The sequence below is a fragment of the Manis javanica genome, chromosome 12 (genome assembly GCF_040802235.1).
Source record: "Manis javanica isolate MJ-LG chromosome 12, MJ_LKY, whole genome shotgun sequence".
Lineage (NCBI taxonomy): Eukaryota > Metazoa > Chordata > Mammalia > Pholidota > Manidae > Manis > Manis javanica.
The window spans coordinates 49,748,912-49,772,265 of record NC_133167.1 but is presented as its reverse complement, the minus strand read 5'-3'; the positions used below and the strand labels follow the sequence as shown (position 1 = coordinate 49,772,265).

At 34.3% G+C, this 23,354-nt stretch overlaps 1 protein-coding gene across 1 annotated transcript in view; it reads left to right on the top strand.

Moving 5' to 3' along the window:
- The window catches only part of ZNF804A (zinc finger protein 804A), a 357,438-nt gene that overhangs the window by 277,257 nt on the left and 56,827 nt on the right, over nucleotides 1-23,354 (top strand). The window contains exon 2 of the mRNA XM_037000426.2: nucleotides 7,002-7,145. Within this exon, the coding sequence (XP_036856321.2) occupies nucleotides 7,002-7,145 (144 nt within the window). The remainder of the gene's footprint in view (nucleotides 1-7,001; nucleotides 7,146-23,354) is intronic.

Genomic DNA, 23,354 nt, shown 5'->3' with positions numbered 1-23,354 from the left:
AACAAATGAAACCCAAAGTCAGTAGGAAGGACATAATAAAGATTAGAGCAGAAATAAATAAGATAAAGAGGAATAAAAAACAGAAAAATCTATAAGGCAGGAGTTGGTTCTTCAAGAAAATAAACAAAATAGATAAACTCCTATCCAGACTTATCAAGAAACAAAGAGAGTCTACAAACATAAACAGAATCAGAAATGAAAAAGGAAAAATCACTACAGACACCACAGAAATACAAAGAATCATTGGAGAATAATAAGAAAAATTATATACTAACAAACTGGATAACCTAGAATAAATGGACAACTTCCTAGAAAAATACAACCTTTCAAGGCTGACCCAGGAAGAATCAGAAAATCTGAATTGACCAATTACCAGCAATGCATTGAATTGATAATCAAAAGACTACCATAAACAAAACACCTGGACAAGAAAGCTTCACTGATGAATTTTATCAAACACTTAGTGAAGACCTAATGCCCATCCTCCTTAACGTTTTCCAAAAAGTAGAAGAGGAGGGAATACTCCCAATCTCATTCTACAAGGCCAGCATCACTTTAATACCAAAACCAGGCAAAGAAACTACAAAAAAAGAAAATTACAGACCAATATCCCTAATGAACATAGATGCAAAAATACTCAACAAAATATTAGCAAACAATACAAAAATACATCAAAAAGTTCATCCATCATGATACAGTAGGATGTATTCCAGGGATGCAAGGATGGTACAACATTCTAAAATCCATCAGCATCATCCACTACATCAACAAAAAGAAGGACAAAAAAACACATGATCATCTCCATAGATGCTGAAAAAGCATTTGACAAAATTCGACATCCATTCATGATAAAAACTCTCAACAAAATGGGTATAGAGGGCAAATACCTCAACATAATAAATGCCATATATGACAAACCCACAGCCAACATCATAGTTAACAGCGAGAAGCTGAAAGCTTTTCCTTTAAGATTGGGAACAAGACAAGGATGCCCACTCTCCCCACTTTTATTCAGCATAGTACTGGAAGTCCTAGCCATGGCAATCAGACAACACAAAGAAATAAAAGGCACCCAGATTGGCAATGAAGAAGTTAAACTGTCCCTGTTTGCAGATGACATGATATTGTACATAAAAATCCCTAAAGAATTCAGTCCAAAATGACTAGATCTAATATCTGAATTAAGCAAAGTTACAGGATTCAAAATCAATACATAGAAATCTGTTGCATTCCTATACACTAATGTTGAACTAGCAAGAGAAATTAGAAAAACAATCCACTCACAATTGCATCAAAAAGAATAAAATACCTAGGAATAAACCTAATCAAGGAAGTGAAAGACCTATACTCTGAAAACTACAGAACACTCAGGAGAGAAATTAAAGAAGATACAAATAAATGGAAACACATCCTGTGCTCATGGATAGGAAGAATTAATATTGTCAAAATGGCCATCCTGCCTAAAGCAATCTACAGATTAAGTGCAATCCCTATCAAAATACCAACAGCCTTCTTCAACAAACTTGAGCAAATATTTCTAAAATTCATATGGAACCACAAAAAAGACCCTGAATAGCCAAAGTAATCCTGAGAAGGAAGAATAAAGCTAGGGGGTTTATGCTCCCTTACTTCAAGCTCTACTACAAAGCCACAGTAATCAAAACAATTTGTTACTGGCACAAGAACAGAGCCATAGACCAATGGAACAGACTAAAGAGCCCAGATAAAAACCCAAGCTTATATGGTCAATATGATAAAGAATCCATGGATATACAATGCGGAAATGACAGCCTCTTCAACAACTGGCATCAGCAAAACTGGACAGCTACATGTCAGAGAATGAAACTTGATTATTGTCTAACCCCATACAAAAAAGTAAACTCAGAATGAATCAAAGACCTGAATGTAAGTTATGAAAACATAAAACTCTTAGAAGAAAACAATGGCAAAAATCTCTTGAATATAAACATGAACAACTTTTTCCTGAATGCATCCGCTCACGCATGGAAAACAAAAGAAAAATGAACAAATTGGACTACATCAAGCTAAAGAGCTTCTGTACAGCAAAGGACACCATCAGCAGAACAAAAAGGTATCCTTCAGTATGGGAGAATATATTTGTAAATTACACATCCAACAAGGAGTTAACATCCAAAATATATAAGGAACTCACTCACCTGAACACCCAAAAGGCAAATAACCCTATTAAAGAATGTGTTGAGGATATGAATAGACACTTCTCCAAAGAAGAAATTCAAATGGCCAACAGGCACATGAAAAAATGCTCCACATTGCAAATTATCAGGTAAATGCAAATTAAAACCACAATGAGATATCACCTCACACCAGTTAGGATGGCCAACATCAAAAAGACTAGGAACAACAAATGCTGGCAAGGATGTGCAGAATTGGAAACCCTCCTACACTGCTGGTGGGAATATAAACTAGTTCAACCATTGTGGAAAGCAATATGGAGGTTCCTCAAAAACTAAAACTAGAAATACCATTTGGCCCAGGAATTCCACTCCTAGGAATTTACCCAAAGAAAACGTCTTCTCAGACTCAAAAAGACATATGCACCCCTGTGTTTATTGCAGCACTATTTACAATAGCCAAAATATGGAAACAACTAAAGTGTCCATCAGTAAATGAATGGATAAAGAAAAAGTGGTACAAACATAGAATGGAATACTATTCAGCCATTAGAAAGAAACAAATCCTACCATTTGCAAGAACATAGATGGAGCTAGAGGGTATTATACTCAGTGAAATAAGTCAAGCAGAGAAAGACAAATACCAAATGAGGGAAACCATTTGTGAATACAATGAAGCAAAACTGAAGGAACAAAACAACAGCACACTCACAAACTCCAAGAAGTAACTAGGGGTTACCAAACGGGAGGTGTGGGGGAGGGCAGGTTTGAAGGAAGAGAGAAGGGGATTGTGGGGTATCATGATTCATGCACATGGTGTGTGTGGTGTCACAGGCAAGACAGTGTAGCACAGGGAAGACAGGTAGGGACTCTGGCATCTTACTACACTGATGTACAGTGACTGCAATGGGGCATAGGAGGGCTACTCTATAATAAGGGTGAATGTAGTAACCACATTGTTTTTCTGGTGAAATCTTCATTAGAGTGTATATCAATGTTACCTTAATAAAAAAGCAACAAGAACAACAAAAAATTCCTGTCCTTATGGAGCTCACATTCCTCAAGGACAATGCATCTAGTTACAGTTACATTTTAAAAGAAGCTGAATACTATTTGACACCCTGTTATGTTGAAGCCACCATATATGTCATTTTGGAGAAGAAAGTTCTGTTCCTTCCAAGTCCCACTTTAGTACTCCTCATTTTTTAATAGAGGTTAGATGAGATGGCCCTCTGATGTTTGATAAACCACGAATTCTGTTTCAGTGCACCGATCTGCAAAGTATATTGCACAGTGCTATTGCTAAGTTTGCATGTAAGAAGAATCTTGCTTTCCTGAAAGTAAGGATTTATGCTTTACTGTTTTAGATATATGTCAGATGTGATGGTTTTCAATAACCTGGCTAGCTACCAGAAGCTTAGCCTTTCTTCACTGTGTGCCAGCACATTCAGTGACACATAATGGAAGTTGTATATGAAGTTGAGCAGAATGGGTTTGCCAGATGCAGGGGGAAATGTGCTGAGGATATATGAGTAGCTGTGCTCCTTTTTCGTCTTATTCAGATGTATTACTTCTGCAGTGGGAAGGCTGCATTAAAAATGGATTATTTATTGTGTTTTATAATCTCGATCAATCTTTCTTTTAGTATCATCCACAATAAAGAATGAGAGGGGCTGTGGGGATTGGGGCATGTCATTGAATGTGGAGTGATTTTGTCCACATATGTTTTAAAAAATCTATAATCAGTGACAATACATATGATTCATTTCCCTTACGACACACAGACAATAACTAGTTCTTCTATTCCACTAACATTTTTTTTAGATTACAGCCCTCACTCCTTACTGCAGTTCATATCAACTTGAAACTTGTAGCGTGAAAATGCTTCTTACTGTGCAATCTATTGCAACCTTAGCTTCAGTTATGCTGTGTGTCTTTTAATATCTTAGAGGAAGATGAGAGAGAGGGAAGGCAAGAGGACAAACCTATGTCAAAATGTTAGCAATTATTTTACTTGTTTATTTACCAGAATTCGATATCATATTCTTGTAACATTTCTATAGTTCTGAAACTTTTTTTTCAACTGTGCAGTACGAGTCTGAAAAATAAATTGCAATGAGGAATAAAACAGAGAGGGGAAACCTGTAATGTAAAAGAGACTAAGAAACATATCATATGGTAATGTATGGGCCTTATTTGAATCCTGTTTGAAACAAACTAGCTTAAAATATTAGACAACTGAGGTCATTTGAACACACTTACGTGTTAAATGCATGTAAAAGCGTCTACATCCATGTTGATTGTTGGCCAATGCTGGGATCTGTTGAAAGCTCTGCAGATACAACAGTAACCAAAATTTGTACAAATTCCTGTCCTCATGAGCTCACATTCCTCAAGGACAGGGCACCTAGCTACAGATACATTTGATGATAGGACTGAATGATTGTGTTTTCTTTTTGTTTGTTTGTTTGCTTATATCTGATATTGGTTTTGTGATGATGTTTTTTAAAAAGATCCTTTATTTTAGAGATACATACTGAACAATTTGCAGATAACATTATATGAACTTGGAAATTTCCTTAAAAATTATCTGGGGCAGAGCTAAGGGAGTGAGAGAGGATAGGCTATATTGAAACAAGTTGGGCCTAAGTTAATAACCGCTGAAGCTGAGTGATGGGTGATGGATATGTGGGGGTTATTATATTGCTCTCTCTATCTTTTTTTTAATGTGCTTAAAAGTTTAAATGTAATGTGAAATGCTATGGACCAGATCATTTGGGCTCAAATATGGGCTACATATATATTCACTATACATCCTTGAGCTAATTATTTAACTTTCCCTTGCTTTGTATTCTTACCTGTAAAATGAAGAAACATCTGGAATACACATCTCTAAAATTTCAATCAGGATTAAATGAGTTAATACATACAAACAAAGTCTTAGGGTCAGTGACTGACCTTAAATAAGCACTGAATAAATGTTAGCTATCTTTTTCTCTTCAGATTTAGGCTAAGGTTAAATCTATGGAAGAATATCAATCTTAGGAGAAAAAAATAAACTTACACTAAAAATAAGGAATAACCAAATACTTAGAGCAGGGATGTAGCTTAACTATAATTATAATTAATGAGAAGAATCAACTAGTTTGCAAAGAAATTGTTGTTCAAGAATATTATTCTGAGAGCTAATTCAGCTTTGAGCCAAAAAAGCTATTGCCATTATAATGTAACTCATATTGATTGGAATTTTATCTCTGCTTCACACACTTTAGCCATGAAATCATAGTACTTAATTTTAGTTTCATTTAAATTGGCTAATTCACAAAGTATTATTTTAAAGATTTTGTTAAAATTCAGTAAGCAGTTTAGGTCTATATGATTTATTTCATCTTTTTAAATTAACCATTTTTAATATATTGGAAGCAATTAAAAAGAATATTAGGGAAGATTTCACAAGTCTGATAAGAAATGGTAAAATTGATAAATCATATATAACAATTTTAATGATTTTTCAATTTATCACTTCTTGCTTTGAAGTTAATAATACTGATAGAACAATGGATCATTGTCTTTAAAGTGAGAAAGTGGGCCGTGTATTTATATATTATGGTAAATGTATTTTTTTATTCCTATAAGGTATACATACAAATCATGGTGAACTTTGTGATATGTGATATATGCACAAATGTATAGTACAGTTAAGTAAGGAAAGTATTAGTCACCATTAAATTACAATTAGGAAACCACTTTTAAATTTTTTAGATGCAATTCTTACAGAGTCCATTCTAGCCTGTGTATTTAGTAAGAGGGCAATTGCCAATGGACATACTCAGGACTGTGTCATTTCACCTCAAAACCCAGTGTCTGAAAGAGTTAATGTCGTATGATAGCATACAGGAGGCCTGAATATGTAGTAATTTTGAAATTTAAAAGGAGTTTGGTATGAGAGAATCTGTAAGTTAGACACATGATATATTCTATGGTGGGGACTGAAGTGTAGGTCTTCTTCATATCAGCACTTCAGCAAAAGACTTGGATGATGTTTCAACATGTCAAATTTATTCGTGTTTGGCAACGTTAACATTTAAGGAAGCACAAAACAGCAAGTAAATTTAGATTTAAGAAAACCTGAAGGCACATTTTGCTATTTTATGCATCATAAATGAAAGCTAATAATAACTGACTGCATTTTTCTTCTTTTCAGGGTTTTAATTATATAGCCATCTTTATTTACTGTGAACATGAAGAAGGCAATCTGCTTATACACTAAATCCTTTTCAGTTTAGGAAAATCATTTGCACAAAGGAATTTCATTTTCTAAAGACTAGAGAAGTTTTAAAAGTTAAACCTAAATTGATATGGGTCAAGATGAAAATGAAATCCAGTTGGGATTCATAAATATCAGTATGTACAGAAACAAACTAAAATACCCAACATGAATAATTGTGCATCAACATGGGATTACTGAAACAGAACACATTTTAGATGTTCAGAATTTAGAATTCGGAAGTTTTATATTAATGTAATAATTGTCAGAAAACAAAAATTAAGTCAGTATAACTATATGATTTTCATTTTTTTTATGCCTGAGGAACTTGTTTAAATAAGGGCTTCCATTTCTTTGTATGGTTTGCTTTTCTTCTCCTCGTTCTGCTATTTTCCATCATTTATTTTGGCTTCTTCTGTTAATCGTTTTTCTTTAACTCACAATTCTTCTCATTTAGTTTAATGCTATTTGCTTTATATTTCCCTTATATTCATTTCTAATTATTATGCTAAGTTGACAACTGGCAGAACAAAGTCAACTCAGAGGACAACTAATTCCTTCCTTTAAATTTTATTTTTTAGGGTTATTCTGAGAAGCAGAACACTATAGCAAAAGCTCTGGAAGATCTGAAAGCCAACTTTTACTGTGAACTCTGTGACAAGCAGTACTATAAGCATCAGGAGTTTGACAATCACATTAATTCATACGACCATGCTCACAAGCAGGTATGAAAGAGCTGTCTAAAAAATTATCTCTTATTTCTGAACATGTGAATTTGAATTATGTAGGCTGTATATGATATTTTAATTTTTTCTTGGTTATAAAATTTTTTAAGATGTCATTTGTGATGATAATTTGATGACTTACAGCAACAGACAATTTTTTTGAAAAGGAAATTGGGCCTAAGTTGATAATAAAGTCTGAAATAAATAACCAATATGAAGAAATATCATTCAATTGCCATTAGCAATTGACAGTAATTTAAAAATTATATTCTACAGGTGGTAGTATTCTAAATGTCTTAAAATTTATTGATTTTTAAATATTTTAATCAACCAAAGATATTTATCAAATGCAAATGAATTTATTCATAGTTCTCTATAGAAAGCATTTACCACTTAAACTACCTTAGAGTAAGAAAAAAAGTTTGATATGGTAAAAGTAATCCAGGATTATTGGTTCAATAAGTACTTAATATGGGTATAATTTAATTTATTTTAATATTGATTTTTTCAACATTCTATGTAAAATGAGCTTAAAATAGTGATAAGTGAAGTTAATAACACAGACTCCATTTTCTCATATGCTTTAAATTTATCTAAGCAAAGCCACATGTTGTTTAACTTGCTGTGATACAGCAGTCCTAGTTATGATTAATGTATAAACATTTTCCTTTCTCAGCCCTCACTCACAGATATCATCTACATTTCAGATTGGTATTAATAAACATACCTTTTTAATCCATGAACTTGCACTAACTTTCCACTAACATTAGTGTTATTTAACCTAAGAAAGAATAGGAGGATGTAATCACATTAAGGGCTTATTGTATGTATTTTGTCCTGCCATCATTCCTCCCATTCTCTCACACTAATAGAAGTGTGCTGGGGGAAGCTGTTTTGGGGAACACGGTAGCCTTCATTTATATCCACAATTAATTAATGCATACTAAACTTAATCATCTTCCCTTGTCTTTCCTTTTCCTGGGAGATCCACTGGCATAGTTTAAGGGAAAAGTTTTGATGGAAATATCATTCCTTTTCTTACATAAAAATGTATACAATAAGCATATCATTGCTTGATTTGAATATTAAAATCCATTAGGAAATATTTATTTAATTATACAGTTACTGGCATTTGTTTTATAAAAAGATTCTGGAATGTTATTCCCAATGTGGTTAATTAAAGAAAGCCATTCCTCTGATTTTTCCTAAGTATCTAAAAGCACAAGATATGTCATTACATTATGTTTCATTGTGCAAAGTAGGTATTAGAAAATGTGTGTGTGTATACCCATGTGCAGGTGTATGTGTTTTAAGACTATCTTATGAACTATTAATATCCATGAAGAATGCTTCATCAACTGTAAACTTCCTGGAAGATCAGGCTCACTTAGATTATTACAAAGACCTTTCCCATTCCATATTCTTAATGAAGTTAGTATACTATGTACCGTACACAGATACCCTAAGGGAATTCAGGCTGAATCTGGGTTTTTATTTTGAAGTTCCAGAGTCACTTTTCATAATGCTTGGGGGCATCAAGCCCCAGGGACAGATACACAATCTGAATGGCCATGAACTCTGAGAGATGACAATCGTAACTGATTTAACCATAGACAATGTTACAGGAGCTGAAACCATATAAATCTATCTGATCATTATATCTCCTCCCCATAAGATAATGAATGGCACACCCATCAGAGTGTCTTCCTAGAAAACTCTCTCCCTTTCCTGAGCAAAGACCTTGCCCCCATGACAGTTTTTCTATCACATGATTTCAACACCTAGGCTACTTTGAATGACGTAAAGGGGGACAAAATTTGAAGGTGGACAATTCAGATTTTTTTCTCCTGAGAACGTGGAGTGGAGATACAAAAAAACCCTGTCTACTGATGGTACCTGGACCTAACACTAGAAAATGTAACCCCGTGCACAGCTAAGTGCACTGAAAAGTCAATGAAGCTGGTTTGCATAAAGAGGACAAAACAATACATGATGAATGGAATGTAAGTGGCCATGTGACAGCTGAAGAAAAATAAGTACGGAAATAACAATTTTGACTCCAAATGGCTTTCAAGTAAAAGCAGTCTTTCCAACAACTTGTAGATCCCATTCTTGGATTCTGAGAGATATTAATAAATGAATTTAGAAGGAAAAGCAAAACAAAACCCTTGCTTAATGCTTTATTATTACTTGCAACCAAACAACAACAACTAAAACTTTCATAAAATATTATCCTAAGAACACAGTTTTTTTTTTTAGTTTTCCATAGAAAAAATCCAATGCAAGAAGCAGGTATACTCAAAGCCCATTTTACCAGCACTTAATTTTTAGGTAGGAAAACCTACGTATGTTTAGGACACTTCTTGGATGGAATTAGCAAAAGGCAGAGGCCACACATCTAATGCACTCACTGCCTACAGACAGGATTCCAGGGGCTACTGGATGCAGGCAGGAAGGAGTTACTGGTGGGACGAGTCCTAGCCCTGCCACTTTCCTGACCGGGCTAAATAAGCAAAGGCTCAGTGAAGTCAACTATTATTAGTCAAAATAAATGAAAGAATGCACATGAACATACTTTGCAGAGTCCTTGGAAAATAGTAAAAGCTCAATATTTAATTAGTTTTTTTTATTATTATTACTTACCAAAATTTATTTTCCCCTAGAACGTCCCCTACACTAACAATTTGCCTTTGAGACTGCCTTTATTTAAGCTTCCCAATAAGGATTTATTTTTGCTTCAAAGGCTAATAGAGTCTAAAACATGTACAGGTAATGTTGACCTGAGAGTTGTTTGCCTGCCTCGTGTATCTTTGCAAATTTTTTCTGACGGAATATGTGTTGCATTTGAACTCTAAGCTTCAAAGGAAAATCTGCTTTTTTAATCCACATGCTCTTTGGATAACTTCAAAATCTCTGTCAGGCTTTTATCACTGAGACTTGCCAACAGCAAGTTAAAAAGAGGAAGAAGCACAGATATACAGAGGTGATCACAGTAGTTCACAACTTAGGGTTCATTTTTGGAATATTTTATTTTTAACTTTGAAACTTGGAAGCCACTAGGTTGTAACCCTTTAATGACAAGGATTGTTTCCCTTATGTTATCTCTCACAGCATAGATAGTGCAGTAACTTGCACAGTTTAAATGCTCAGTCTATGCTTCCCATATAAATAAATGTAAAAAGGCTGCAGTTTTGAGGTAGATGAGAGTTGCAAAAGAATAAGATTATTTATTTGTAGATTTATACTTAGATGAAACTATTTGTAAAGGGAATATTGTTTATGAGCATGGAGTTACTGTTTTAAGATGGATGTGTTATTTGAACTCTTTTCTACTTTAATGAGTACTTTTCCTTCATGACAATAATGTTTCTATTTATAATATAGCAACAGCTTAAATTACATGAATTCTATGTTTCCTATACATAAAACCATTGAATTTCAACCTAGTTTACATTTATATCATGAGTCATATATATTTTTGTTACAGGAGAAAATTATTAAAGGCAAAAAACACTTTCAGAAACACCTTAGAGGTTTCGCTCTCAGGAGAGTAGCACACAAGCTACTTCAAAGGGCCTTTGTGTTGCAAAACAAATAGTGCCTCCACAATACTGATCTGCTGAGTGTCTAGGAAGGATAATATCTCCAGAGATGCACCCCATCACTCTGGGGTACTGACCAAAACTTGGGCATGCAATAATAATCACCTACAAAAATGTGGAATTCAATGGTGAGTAAATACTACTATGATCTTTGTAGTCTGGTAGTGAACTGTGGACAGCAATTGGTAAACTCTAAGATTGTGGATTAAAATTAGTATTGCCCCTAGTTCCTGACTAAAACACATACAAATTACACTGGAAAAAAAGAAACCTGGATTTATATTTTCCTTTGAATATGATTAACAGAAGGTGAGTTCACAACAAAAGGTTAAAACACCAGCACAGCCACATATAAGGAAGATAATGAGTGAGAGTCAACAGAAAAGTCACTTGGCTCTGGGAATCACTAAACACAGAATTATATATGCATATACATGTATATTTATGCACACGCACATATGTGTGTGTCTGTAATAATTTCATAAATTTCGGTGACCATTCATGAAAGAGCTCTTTAAAATTGAGAATAAAGCTTCCTTGACCCTATAAAAACTATCTGCCTCATAAATATGGAAACACCTTTCTTTGTGATGAAATACTGGACCCATAGTTTTTAGCATTGGAAATCAGACAGGATGCTCATTACCCTTTGAACAGTGTACTTTCTTTGAGTATTGTAATGAGGTCCTACAGTAAAAACAAAACAAAATAAACAAAAAATGGCAAACAACCCCAAAATAGGGATTGGAATGCAGAAACGAAACTATCGTTATTTTATTCTAGATACCATCATTGTCTAATGAGGGTTTAGGAACTGTCTGGCTATATTTTCTATATTTTCAACAAATTTTTAGAAAATAAAAATAAATACCAATAAGAAGAACAACAAATTTCATAAGGTACTTAATGGTAATCCTAAAAATGTCATACAGCTCTATTTAAGAGAAGTATAAAATTGTTTTTGAAATGCATTAAAGAATAGCTAAAACATGATGATATATTTCATATATATGGAAAAACAGATACAATTTGCCCCCAAACTGATCTAAGATTCAATAAGCCTTTAAGTAAAATCCCAATATTTTTTTTAATGAGCTTCACAAATCGATTCCAAATTTGTATGTGGAATGAATACAACCCTAAAGAGGCAATTAAAACTGGAGAAATCTGGCCTACCAGATACCAAGACTATTTCATACAGCTCTATTGGTATATAGATATAGACAGAATGGAACAGAATCTACAGCTGAGACACTATGATCCACTTATGTTTGGAAAATTTTTAAGAGAAAGAGGTGAATAGATATACTTTCAAAGAATGTATATGATGTTTAGTTATCTATATTTTTTTAAAAAGAGATTAATTCCTTAAAAATAAAAAAGTGAACAGATAAACAAAATCAATGTAAAGTGAATTAAAGGGTTTAAACTAAAAGAGTTTAAAATAAGAAAAACAGAAATCTTTGAACAATATCTAGGGAAATATTTTTATGACTTCAGAGTGTGTAGGTATTTATTTCTTAAGCAATATTGGAAGCACAAAGCATTTATAAAAGATTAAATTTCATTACTTCAAAAATAATTTTATTACAGTAAATTTTCATTAAAGAAAGTAAAAACACAAGGCAGAAATTGAGAAAATATATCTGCAGTATACATACCAAGAAAGAGTCAGCATTAAGATCTTATTTAAAAATATGAATACATAAGAAAAAAACAGCCAGTAGAAAATTAGACAAAACTGAGGGGGCAATTTATAAAAGAACAAACAGTAAAGGCCCATAAGTATGTTACAAATTAGTAAAAAATGAGCAATAACTTTACCACCAAATTAAAAAAAAGAGTTTGTTGATATCAGGTGATAATGGTGGATCAATAGAAAATCTTACACATTATTTGTGAAATGCAAACTGATTTGGCAACTCAAGAAAACAATCTTATTCATTTGTGTCTTTACATATCAAAATAAAGTAAACACCTCTTTTTAAAAGTTATATATGATCAAAAAATTTGTAAATAAATCAATATATTCACAAAATTTCAAAATATTCCATAGTGCAAAAAACTAACTATAGGTAAATATAACATGAACCTTATAGATATTGTATTGAGTTACAAAAGGTTGCAAAGGACTATACACACTTTACATTGTTCAAAATAAATCTAAACTTAATGCTGTTGTTTTTAAGGTTATAAATATGATTGATGTCTTTTTGGGAAATGGAAAATGGTGAATACAAAACTTAGGATGGTGGTTACTTCAAGGGGTGAAGTAGGGTTATGTAATAACAAAAAAACACATAAGTATGTAAAATATGTTCTATTCTTAAGTTGTATGTTGAGGTCAGGGTTATTCAACTTAGTATAATGCTTCATATAGTTGTACATATTAAGTACTAAAGCGGAAATTGGTAACCAAGGATATATCATGACCAAGTATTATGATCTCAAAGTCTCTGAAACTATTGTATCATAGTTACTGAAGCCATCTTAAATGCTGTAATTTAGTAGTAAATGGAGAATTGGATTTGATGCTATCGTTAATTCTTCCATGTTCCATTCAAATCTTTCACTTTTCTTTTTATGTAAGCACCTCTCTCCTATTTAGTAATTATCAGGACCATCTTGTTTCAAATTTCATTTTTGTTAAACTTCAAACAATATCAAAATATAATTTTCCAGGGAAATGTTAAAAAGGTAGAGACACATTTCCATTCCTATTTCTCTCATTATCATCTGACCATACAGCCTCTTAAAATTAATGTAGAAAGTGCACAAATTTTCTATCATACTTACTTGTTTTAGCATGCTTTATTCAAAAGCCCAAAAAGCATGGGTTATTATTAAAATTTAATATTAGGCAGATAAATGACAGCTTAAATGCAAAATATTATTATAAGCTGCATACACCTACACAATAATATTGTTTTTAAAACATAGGAAATATTTTTTCATAAAAGAAAATACAGTACTTAATGGGTAAATATACATCTCTATAATATCTTAAGAAGTCTCAGTTTATACCCTCATCCTAGTTTAATTACTAATAGTATCCTTATTTAGACAATAAACAAATGGTTATAATAGTTATGTTTATTGAAAAACAACATTTTTGGACATGTTTTGAAAACATGGAAATATAAAGGCAATGCCTAGTAAGTCTGACATATCATGTTATGTGTTTTCTCTGGAATGTCAAGGGGGATTTTTTAAAAAGCCTTAAAGAATCATTTGCTGAGCACATCTATTTTTTGTCTGAGGAAACTATATAAACATACATTTGTATGTGTAGCAAATGCCTTTGAACTGTCAAGAGGCCCAAGTACCCCACGCAGGCTCCATCATGAACTTCTGGCATGGGTGAAGCTTTCTGTCTTTGCCTTCCCAGGGCTCCGTTTCTGCATCTGTATAGAGGATTTAGCCTAGATGACTTCGGTTGGCCTTTCTGGTTCTAAAGTTTGAGAATTCTGTTTCCTCAAATATAATACAGAGTTAAGGCTTATATGTTCATCATAAATAATCAATATGTACTTAATTCTCAATTCCACAGTTTCTAAGTGAGTCCCTGATATAAAAAAGATAATTAGAACAGTTCCCAGTAAAGTATGTCATTCTGCATTCTACTCACTGAGATTTTTTTTTTAAGTGGGAAAATCAGCATCAGGTAAAACGAAAAGATTTTCCTCTGAACCTTTTCACCCATTCATCTGACCTTAAAACAAAAGCCTCACTGTGTCTGCCCTCTCACCTGGCAGCCTGCGGGCAATTCAGAGCTATTTTCACTGTAAGAGGTTTGTCACATTGATGCTATGAAGAGATAGAAAAGGGAATGATTGCCTTATTGCTGCTGCCTCTCAAACATTTTGATTTTTACTTTAGTGGCTTCAGTGTGGCTGAAATATCTCCCAAAAGGCACTGAAGTGACCTTCACCCAGCAGTCAAGATCGAGTGCTTTACGGCATGCTGTTCTGTTCTGTTCCAGAAGTCACGGTCAGGCCAGGTTCATGGAATGTGCTGTTCCTTCAAGGATTTGTATTGCTATAAAAAATGGAGCAGCTTTATCCTCAAATTTAACATTTCCTAATAATTTAAACTCCTGTTCAGTAATCTGACACTTGAGAAAAGAATCACTTCTTAATATTTGGGATACATTTTTATCTGCAAAATACTATTTAAAGTCTACTAAGAAAATATGAGATCCAGGTAAAGCAATGCGTGATTCAATCCATTTCAAACATCTTCCCTGGGATTTTTCTTATGATATGTACCCATTGTTTCTTAATTGTTGTACATAGCCAAATTGTACTCTGATTTTCTTTAACAGTTTTGAGGATCTGAACAAAGGAAGACATTACAATTTCCTTCTACCAGAGCATCCCCAACGCCCAGAAATAAATGTCGTAACAGAAACCCGCATATATGTCTAGCTAATCATGGAACTGTACTGTTTTGATATTTCAGAATCAAAGCCATGATTTGAATAAAATTAAACTAAAGGTTTTGTCCACTTTGACTCTGAGAGAGACTCTGGACAAAATAATTATTTCTAGTATCTGGATTGATGCCGTTTTCGTATACTTTCTCCAGTGGCATTCAAGTCTCTTTTCCTCCCATCATCTACCATCTATTCAGTTGATACATGTTTATTGAATCAACTGATGTTGAGGCCTCATGAAAAATACTACAACTTTAAATAAAGGTTTCTGCTGCATGCCACCTACATCTATAACTATGTCAAATAAGAATTTTTTTGCCCTTTTTTTAATTAAGGTATCATTGATATATACTGTTATGAAGGTTTCACAAGAAAAACAATGTGGTTACAATATTCACCCATATTATTGAGTCCTCCCCATCATAAACCATTACAGTAATTGTCCATCAGTATAGTAAGATGTCACAGAGTCACTACTTTTCTTCTCTGCGCCACACTAACTTCCCCATGAACCCCCACACACCATGTGTACCAATCATAATACCCCTCAGTTCCCTTTTCCCTCCCTCCCACCCACCCTCCCCCAACCCTCCCCTTTGGTAACTGCTAGTTCCTTCTTGGAGTTTGTGAGTCTGCTGTTGTTTTATTCCTTCAGTTATGATTCATTGTTATACTCCACAAATGGTTTCCCTCATTTGGTATTTGTCTTTCTCTACTTGACTTATTTCACTGAGCATAATACCCACTAGCTCCATCTATGTTCTTGCAAATGGTAGGATTTGTTTCTTTCTTATGGCAGAATAGTATTCCATTGTGTGTATGTACCACTTTTTCTTTATCCATTCATTTACCGATGGACACTTAAGTTGCTTCCCTATTTCGGCTATTGTAAATAGTGCTGTGAGAAATATAGAACAGCATATGTCTTCTTGAATCAAGAATCTTGTTTTCTTTGGGTAAATTCCTAGGAGTGGAATTACCAGGTCAAAAGGTAATTCTATTTTTAGTTTTTGAGGAACCTACTTATTGCTTTTCACAACAGTTGAACTAGCTTACATTCCCACCAGCAGTGTAGGAGGGTTCCCCTTTCTCCACATCCTTGCCAGAATTTGTTGTTCCTTGTCTTTTGGATGTTGGCCATCCTAACTGGTTTGAGGTGATATCTCATTGTGGCTCTAATTTGCATTTCCCTGACAGTTAGCAATGTGGAACATTTTTTCATGTGCCTGTTGACTATCTAAATTTCTTCTTTGGAGAAGTGTCTGCTCAGATCCTCCAGTCATTTTTTAATTGGGTTATTTGTTTTTTGTGACTTATTTACATATTTTGGATGTTAACCCCTTATCAGATAAGTCATTTACTCCCATACTGTAGGCTGTTGCCTTTTTGTTCTGCTGATGGTGTCCTTTGCTGTACAGAAGCTTTTTAGTTTGATGTAGTCTCATTTGTTCATTTTTGCTTTTGTTTCCCTTGCCAGAGGAGACATGTTCAGAAAAAAATTGCGCATGTTTATATTCAAGAGATTTTGCCTATGTTTTCTTTAAAGAGTTTTATGGTTTCATGACATACATTTAGGTATTTGATCTATTTCAAGTTTAATTTGTGTATGGGGTTAGACAATAATCCAGTTTCATTCTCTTGCATGTAGGTGTACAGTTTTACCAACACCAATTGTTGAAGAGACTGTCATTTTCCAATTGTATATCCATGGCTCCTTTATCATATATTAATTGAACATATTTACTTGGGTTTTTATCTTGGTTCTCTAGTCTGTTCCATTGTTCCATGGTTCTATTCTTGTGCCAGTAGCAAATTGTCTTGATTACTATGGCTTCGTAGTAGAGCTTGAAGTCAGGGAACGTAATCCCTCCAGATTTATTCTTCTCAGGATTGCTTTGGCTATTCAGGGTCTTTTGTGATTCCATATGAATTTTATAAATATTTGATTTAGTTCATTGAAGAATGCTGTTGGTATTTTGATAGGGATTTCACTGAATCTGTATATTATTGCTTTAGGCAGGATGGCCATTTTGACAATATTAATTATTCCTATCCATGAGCATGGGATGTTTTTCCATTTATTGGTATCCTCTTTAATTTCTCTCATGAGTGTCTTGTAGTTTTCAGGGTATAGGTCCTTTAAACTCCTTTGTTAGGTTTATTCCTAGGTATTTTATTCTTTTTGATGCAATTGTGAATGGCATTGTTTTCCTAATTTCTCTTTCTGCTGGTTCATCATTAGTGTATAGGACTGCAACAGATTTCTGTGTACTAATTTTGTATCCTCCAACTTTGCTGAATTCAGATATTAGATCTAGTAGATTTGGAGTAGTTTCTTCAGGGTTTTTTATGTACAATATCACGTCGTCTGCAAACAGGGACAGTTTAACTTCTTCATTGCCAGTCTGGATGCCTTTTATTTCTTTGTGTTGTCTGATTGCCATGGCTAGGACCTCCAGTACTATGTTGAATAAAAGTGGAGAGAGTGGGCATCCTTGTCTTGTTCCCAATCTTAAAGGAAAAACTTTCAGCTTCTCACTGTTAAAAGTATGATGTTGGCTGTGGGTTTGTCATATATGGCATTTATTATGTTGAGGTATTTGCCCTCTATACCCATTTTGTTGAGTTTTTATCATGAATGGACATTGAATTTTGTCAAATGCTTTTTCAGCATCTATGGATGATCGTGTGGATTTTGTCCTTCTTTTTGTTGATGTGGTGGATGATGTTGATGGATTTTCAAATGTTGTACAATCCTTGCATCCCTGGAATAAATCCTACTTAATCATTATCGATGATCTCTTTGATGTGTTTTTGAATTCAGTTTGCTAATATTTTCTAGAGGATTTTTGCACCTATGTTTGTCAAGGATATTGGTCTGTAATTTTCTTTTTTTGTGGTGTCTTTTTGGTATTACAGTGATGTGGGTATCATAGACTGAGTTTCAAAATATTCCCTCCTCTTCTACTTTTTGGAAAACGTTGAAGAGAATGTTATAAAGGTCTTCACTAAATGTTTGATAAAATTCAGTGGTGAAATTATCTGGTCCAGGGGTTTTGTTCTTAGGTAGTTTTTTTATTACAACTTCAATTTTGTTGCTGGTAATTGGTCTTTTCAGATTTTCTGTTTCTGGCTGTGTCAGCCTTGGAAGGTTGTATTTTTCTGGAAAGTTGTCCATTTCTTCTAGGTTATCAGTTTGTTAGCATATAATTTTTCATAGTATTCTCTAATAATTCTTTGTATTTCTGTGGTGTCCATAGTGATTTTTCCTGTCTCATTTATTATTCTTTTTATATGTGTAGACTCTCTTTTTTCTTGGTAACTCTGGCTAGGGGTTTATCTATTTTGTTTATTTTCTCAAAGAACCAGATCCTGCTTTCATTGATACTTTCTATTGTTTTATTCTTCTCAATTTTATTTATTTCTTCTCTGATATTTATTATGTCTCTCCTTCTACTGACTTTGGGTCTCATTTGTTCTTCTTTTTCTAGTTTCATTAATTGTGAGTTTAGACTTTTCATATAGGATTGTTCTTTCCTGAGGTAGGCTTGTATTGCAGTATACTTCCCTCTTAGTATGCATCCACAGATTTTGCAGTGTTGAATTATTGTTGTCATTTGTGTCCATACATTGCTTGATCTTTGTTTTTATTTGGTCATTGATCCATTGATTATTTAGGAGCCCATTGTTAAACCTCCATGTGGTTGTAGGCATTTTCATTTTCTTTGCATAATTTATTTCTAATTTCATACCTTTGTGGTCTGAGAAGCTGGTTGGTACAATTTCAATCTTTTTTAATTTACTGAGGCTCTTTTTGTGGCCAGATATATGATCTATTCTTGAAAATGTTCCATGTGCTCTTGAGAAGAATGTGTATTCTGCTGCTTTTGGGTGAACTGTTTTTTTGTAGATCTCAATGTTAGGTCCATCTGTTCTAGTGTGTTGTTCAGTGCTTCTGTCTCCTTACTTATTTTCTGTCTTTTTGATCTGTCCTTTGGAGTGAGTGTTGAAGTCTCCTAAAATGCATGCATTACATTCTATTTCCCCCTTTAATTCTGTTAGTATTTGTTTCACATATGTAGGTGTTCCTGGGTTTGGTGCATAGATATTTATAATGGTTATAACCTCTTCTTGGACTGACCACTTTATCATTATGTAATGTCCTTCTTTGTCTCTTATCACTTTCTTTTTTTTTGAAGTCTGTTTTGTCTGATAAAAGTACTTCAAGTCCTGCTTTTTTCTCCCTATTGTTTGCATGAAATGTCTTTTTCCATCCCTTCACTTTTACTCTGAGTATATCTTTGGCTTTGAAGTGAGTCTCTTGTAGTCAGTGTACAGAGAGGTCTTGTTTTTCTATTCATTCAGTGACTCTATGTCTTTTGATTGGTACATTCATAACATTTACATTTAGGGGTGATTATCGATAGGTGTGTACTTATTGCCATTGCAGGCTTTAGATTCATTGTTACCAAAGGTTCAAGGGTAACTTCCTAACTGTCTAACAGTCTAATTTAACTCATTTAGGATGCTATTACAAACACAATATAAAGGTTCTTTTTTTTTTTCTTTTTCTTCCTCCTCCATTCTTTATATATTAGGTATCATATTCTGTACTCTTTGTCTATCCCCTTTCTGACTTTGGGAGGAGTTGATTTGATTTTGCTTCTGCTTAGTAACTTATTGTTCTACTTTGTTTACTGTGGTTTTATTTCCTCTGGTGACAGCTATTTAGCCTTAAGAACACCTCCATCTATAGCAGTCCCTCCAAATTACAGTGTAGAGATGGTTTTTGGGAGGTAAATTCTCTCACTTTTCTTATCTGGAAACTGTTTAGTCCATCCTTCAAATTTAAATGATAATCTTACTGGGTACAGTATTCTTGGTTCAAGGCCCTTCTGCTTCATTGCATTAAATACATCATGCCATTCCTTCTGGCCTATAAGGTTTCTGTTGAGAAGTATGATGAAAACCTGATGGATTTTTCCTTTGTATGTGATCATTTTTCTCTCTCTGGCTGCTTTTAATAGTCTGTCCTTATCCTTGATCTTTGCCATTTTAATTATTATATGTCTTGGTGTTATCTTCATTGGGTCCCTTGTGTTGGGAGATCTGTGCACCTCCATGGCCTGAGAGACTATCTCCTTTCCCAAGTTGGGGATATTTTCAGCAATTACCTCCTCAGAGACACTTTCTATCCCTTTTTCTTTCTCTGCTTCTTCTGGTACTCCTATAATGCAAATATTGTTCTGTTTGGGTTGTCACACAATTCTCACAATATTCTTTTATTCCTAGAGATACTTTTTTCTCTCTGTGCCTCAGTTTCTTTGTATTCCTGTTCTCTAATTTCCATTCCATTTACCATCTCCTCCTCTATATCTAATCTGCTTTTAAATCCCTCCATTGTATGTTTCATTTCAGATACTGTAATCCTTAATGATTGTATATCAGTTCTGAATTCGTCCCTGAGGTCCTGAATATTTTTCTGTACCTCCATGAACATTTTTATGGTTTTTATTTTGAAATCTCTTTCAGGAAGATTGATGAGTTCAGTTTCACTTTGTGCTTTATCTGGTGTTTGTGGCATTTTGATTTGAAGCATGTTCCTTTGACATTTTATGGTTATATACAGTGCCTTCTAGTTCCCAGAAGCTCTACTCCCTGGAGCTGCTCAGACCCTGGAGCAATGTCTTGGGTCACAGGGAAGTGGTACTGCTTCCTGGAGAGAGGAAGGAGCTGTTTCATGCTTCCCAGATTCTGTGCCTATCTGACCTGCCACAGCCAGTGGGCCGAGCACACAGGTGTAAGCCTCTGTGCTTTGCATTTGTAGCTTCCATAGGCTGGAGTCTCCCTCTGGCTAGCCTGACACCAGGGCTGGGGCTGCCGGTTTGCCATCCCTGGCTGTGTGTCATGGTGGGGGGCCTTGGAGCTGTGTAGCCAGCCAGGGGAATAGAGCACCTGCAGATCCTGAAAGTTTCCAGCCTGCTTTGCAGTGTACACCCAAACAATTTTGTTCACCTGTCCTTTCTCCTGAGCAGCAAGTTATGTGCAATCCTTGCCCCTTTAGCAGCCCTCTCACTGTTAGGAAGTCTCAGACTACCTGCCTTTCTTTTGTCCCAGAGCAGCCAGATGGGGATCCCTGTTTTCTGCAAGCAGGTGGAATCTCAGTCTCTCCAAGTATTCTACCTGTTTTACCTTTCCAACCCCACTAATCTCCAGAGCACCATGTAATGTAGATTCATGCTCCCAGGGCAGACCTCCATGGCTGGGTGTTCGGCAGTCCTAGGCTTCCACCCCCTCCTTGCTCCATTTCTCTTCCTCCTACTTGTGAGCTGGGGTGGGGGCAGGGCTTGGATCCCACTGGATCACAGCTTTGGTACATTGCCCTGTTCCATGAGGTCTAGTCTTTTCTCCATGTATATGCCATATCGTGCAGCCTTCTTTACTGTTGCTCTTTCAGAATTAGTTGTATTAACTATATTTTCATATTATATGTGGTTTTGGGAGAAGACCTGTCTCTCACCTCTCACACCACCATCGTTCTCTTTTGCCCTTTTTGTATTGAGTTACATTTCTCAAAAAAGTATTTTTTAAAAAAGATTACATTAGAGAAATACATCTAATATTAGAGGTTTCACTTAATAACATCAATTATAAATTGTAAATTCCTACATAAATGTTCCTCTACACCTTTGTATTTGTTACCACTAAAATTTTCATTTTTGTATAATGACAACAATAAGGAAATCATTTTCAACCAAAGTGGTGTTTATTTTTGTCATAATGATTTTTTATTAATTTTTAGAAGTATATTCTTCATGTAGGCTATAATATCACTTGGCTGCTGGCTTCAATAAAATTGTATCCCTTTATTTTTAAATTGTATTTGTATTATATTATGTTAATTATAGTTAATAGATTCATTTTATGAGAATATATATATTTTAGGAAATAGTTTATAGATTCATTATATACTTTTATGATATAGGCTGATTTATACTAACTTTTTTCTTAAAAAAAATAATTTTGAGACAGATCCTGGGAATTATTCTTAACAATGAAACTTTTAAGAAGAAAACTGATCCAGAAAAAAATAAATATTTAAAATCTAAGATTAAGATAATGTGGGAATTTGGAAGCATTTCTTAGCTTCGAGCATCCTGAAAATCAAAATTTCATCTCCTAATTGGATCAGAAATTAAACCTTAGATTATCTGCTCAGAGGATTGTCTCATAATACATTTTCTGCTATTCCCAGCTTCTAAAAAACTAAGATATCAGAAATTTCTGTTCTCTGTGGTAGGAGGTAGAGATGGTATGGATCCAAGAAATTTTAATTCCAGTTGAATATTAAAATTACCAGAAAAGCTTTAAAAAATAGTAATTCCAGAATCTAGTGCAGGTCCACATCATACATCTTATGTTTGAAGCGTTCTAAGTGATTATATAAGGCCAGGGTTGGAAAGGAGAGTTGAGAAACCAAGGATCATGAGTTACTGTTTAAATTGCCTTCTGATGACATCTGCATACTTCTCAGGTATAGCAAAAGAACATTTCTTCTTGTTTCAGAATAATTGTTGAAAAACAACTGAAAGAGAAAAGAAAAAGAAGCAAAGAGAATGTAGAGAGAAGCAGTTAGGTGTATGTATTCTGATTTCTCCTCTCTAGGCAATGACCCAGCAAGGAGGACATGTATCACAAAGAGGTGGAGAAAGTAGGGACTCTGGAAAGAGAATGCTTTTGGGTTGCCTGTTCCTTACCAATATGGAACTCAGACAATATCAAAATAAATTTGGCAGCAGAATGTGTTTAAGCAACAAGCTTTGCTGTTTGGCCTGCTCAGGAAGCTCTATTTAAATATACAATGAATAGTGCCCAGAATTTCCCCAGGTCCTTTTAAGGGAACTCAGAAAGCTATAAATTTGAGAGCTGGGGATCTTGCCATGGAGAGGGGAGAGATGACAGGTGGATTCACTTAGCTAATAAGCAGGGCAGAGAGGATGACTAGATTCAGAGATGCCTATACTGTTAGAGAGAACTACTACTGTGGGGTTGAATTTGAGTCATCCAAAGAGGGCTACTGAGTCATCATAAAAATGAGAAAAAACAGACAAAGGTACCTAAAAACAGGTATTGATTTCAAAAGTGGAGGCAGTTATAATATGACCTGTGGTT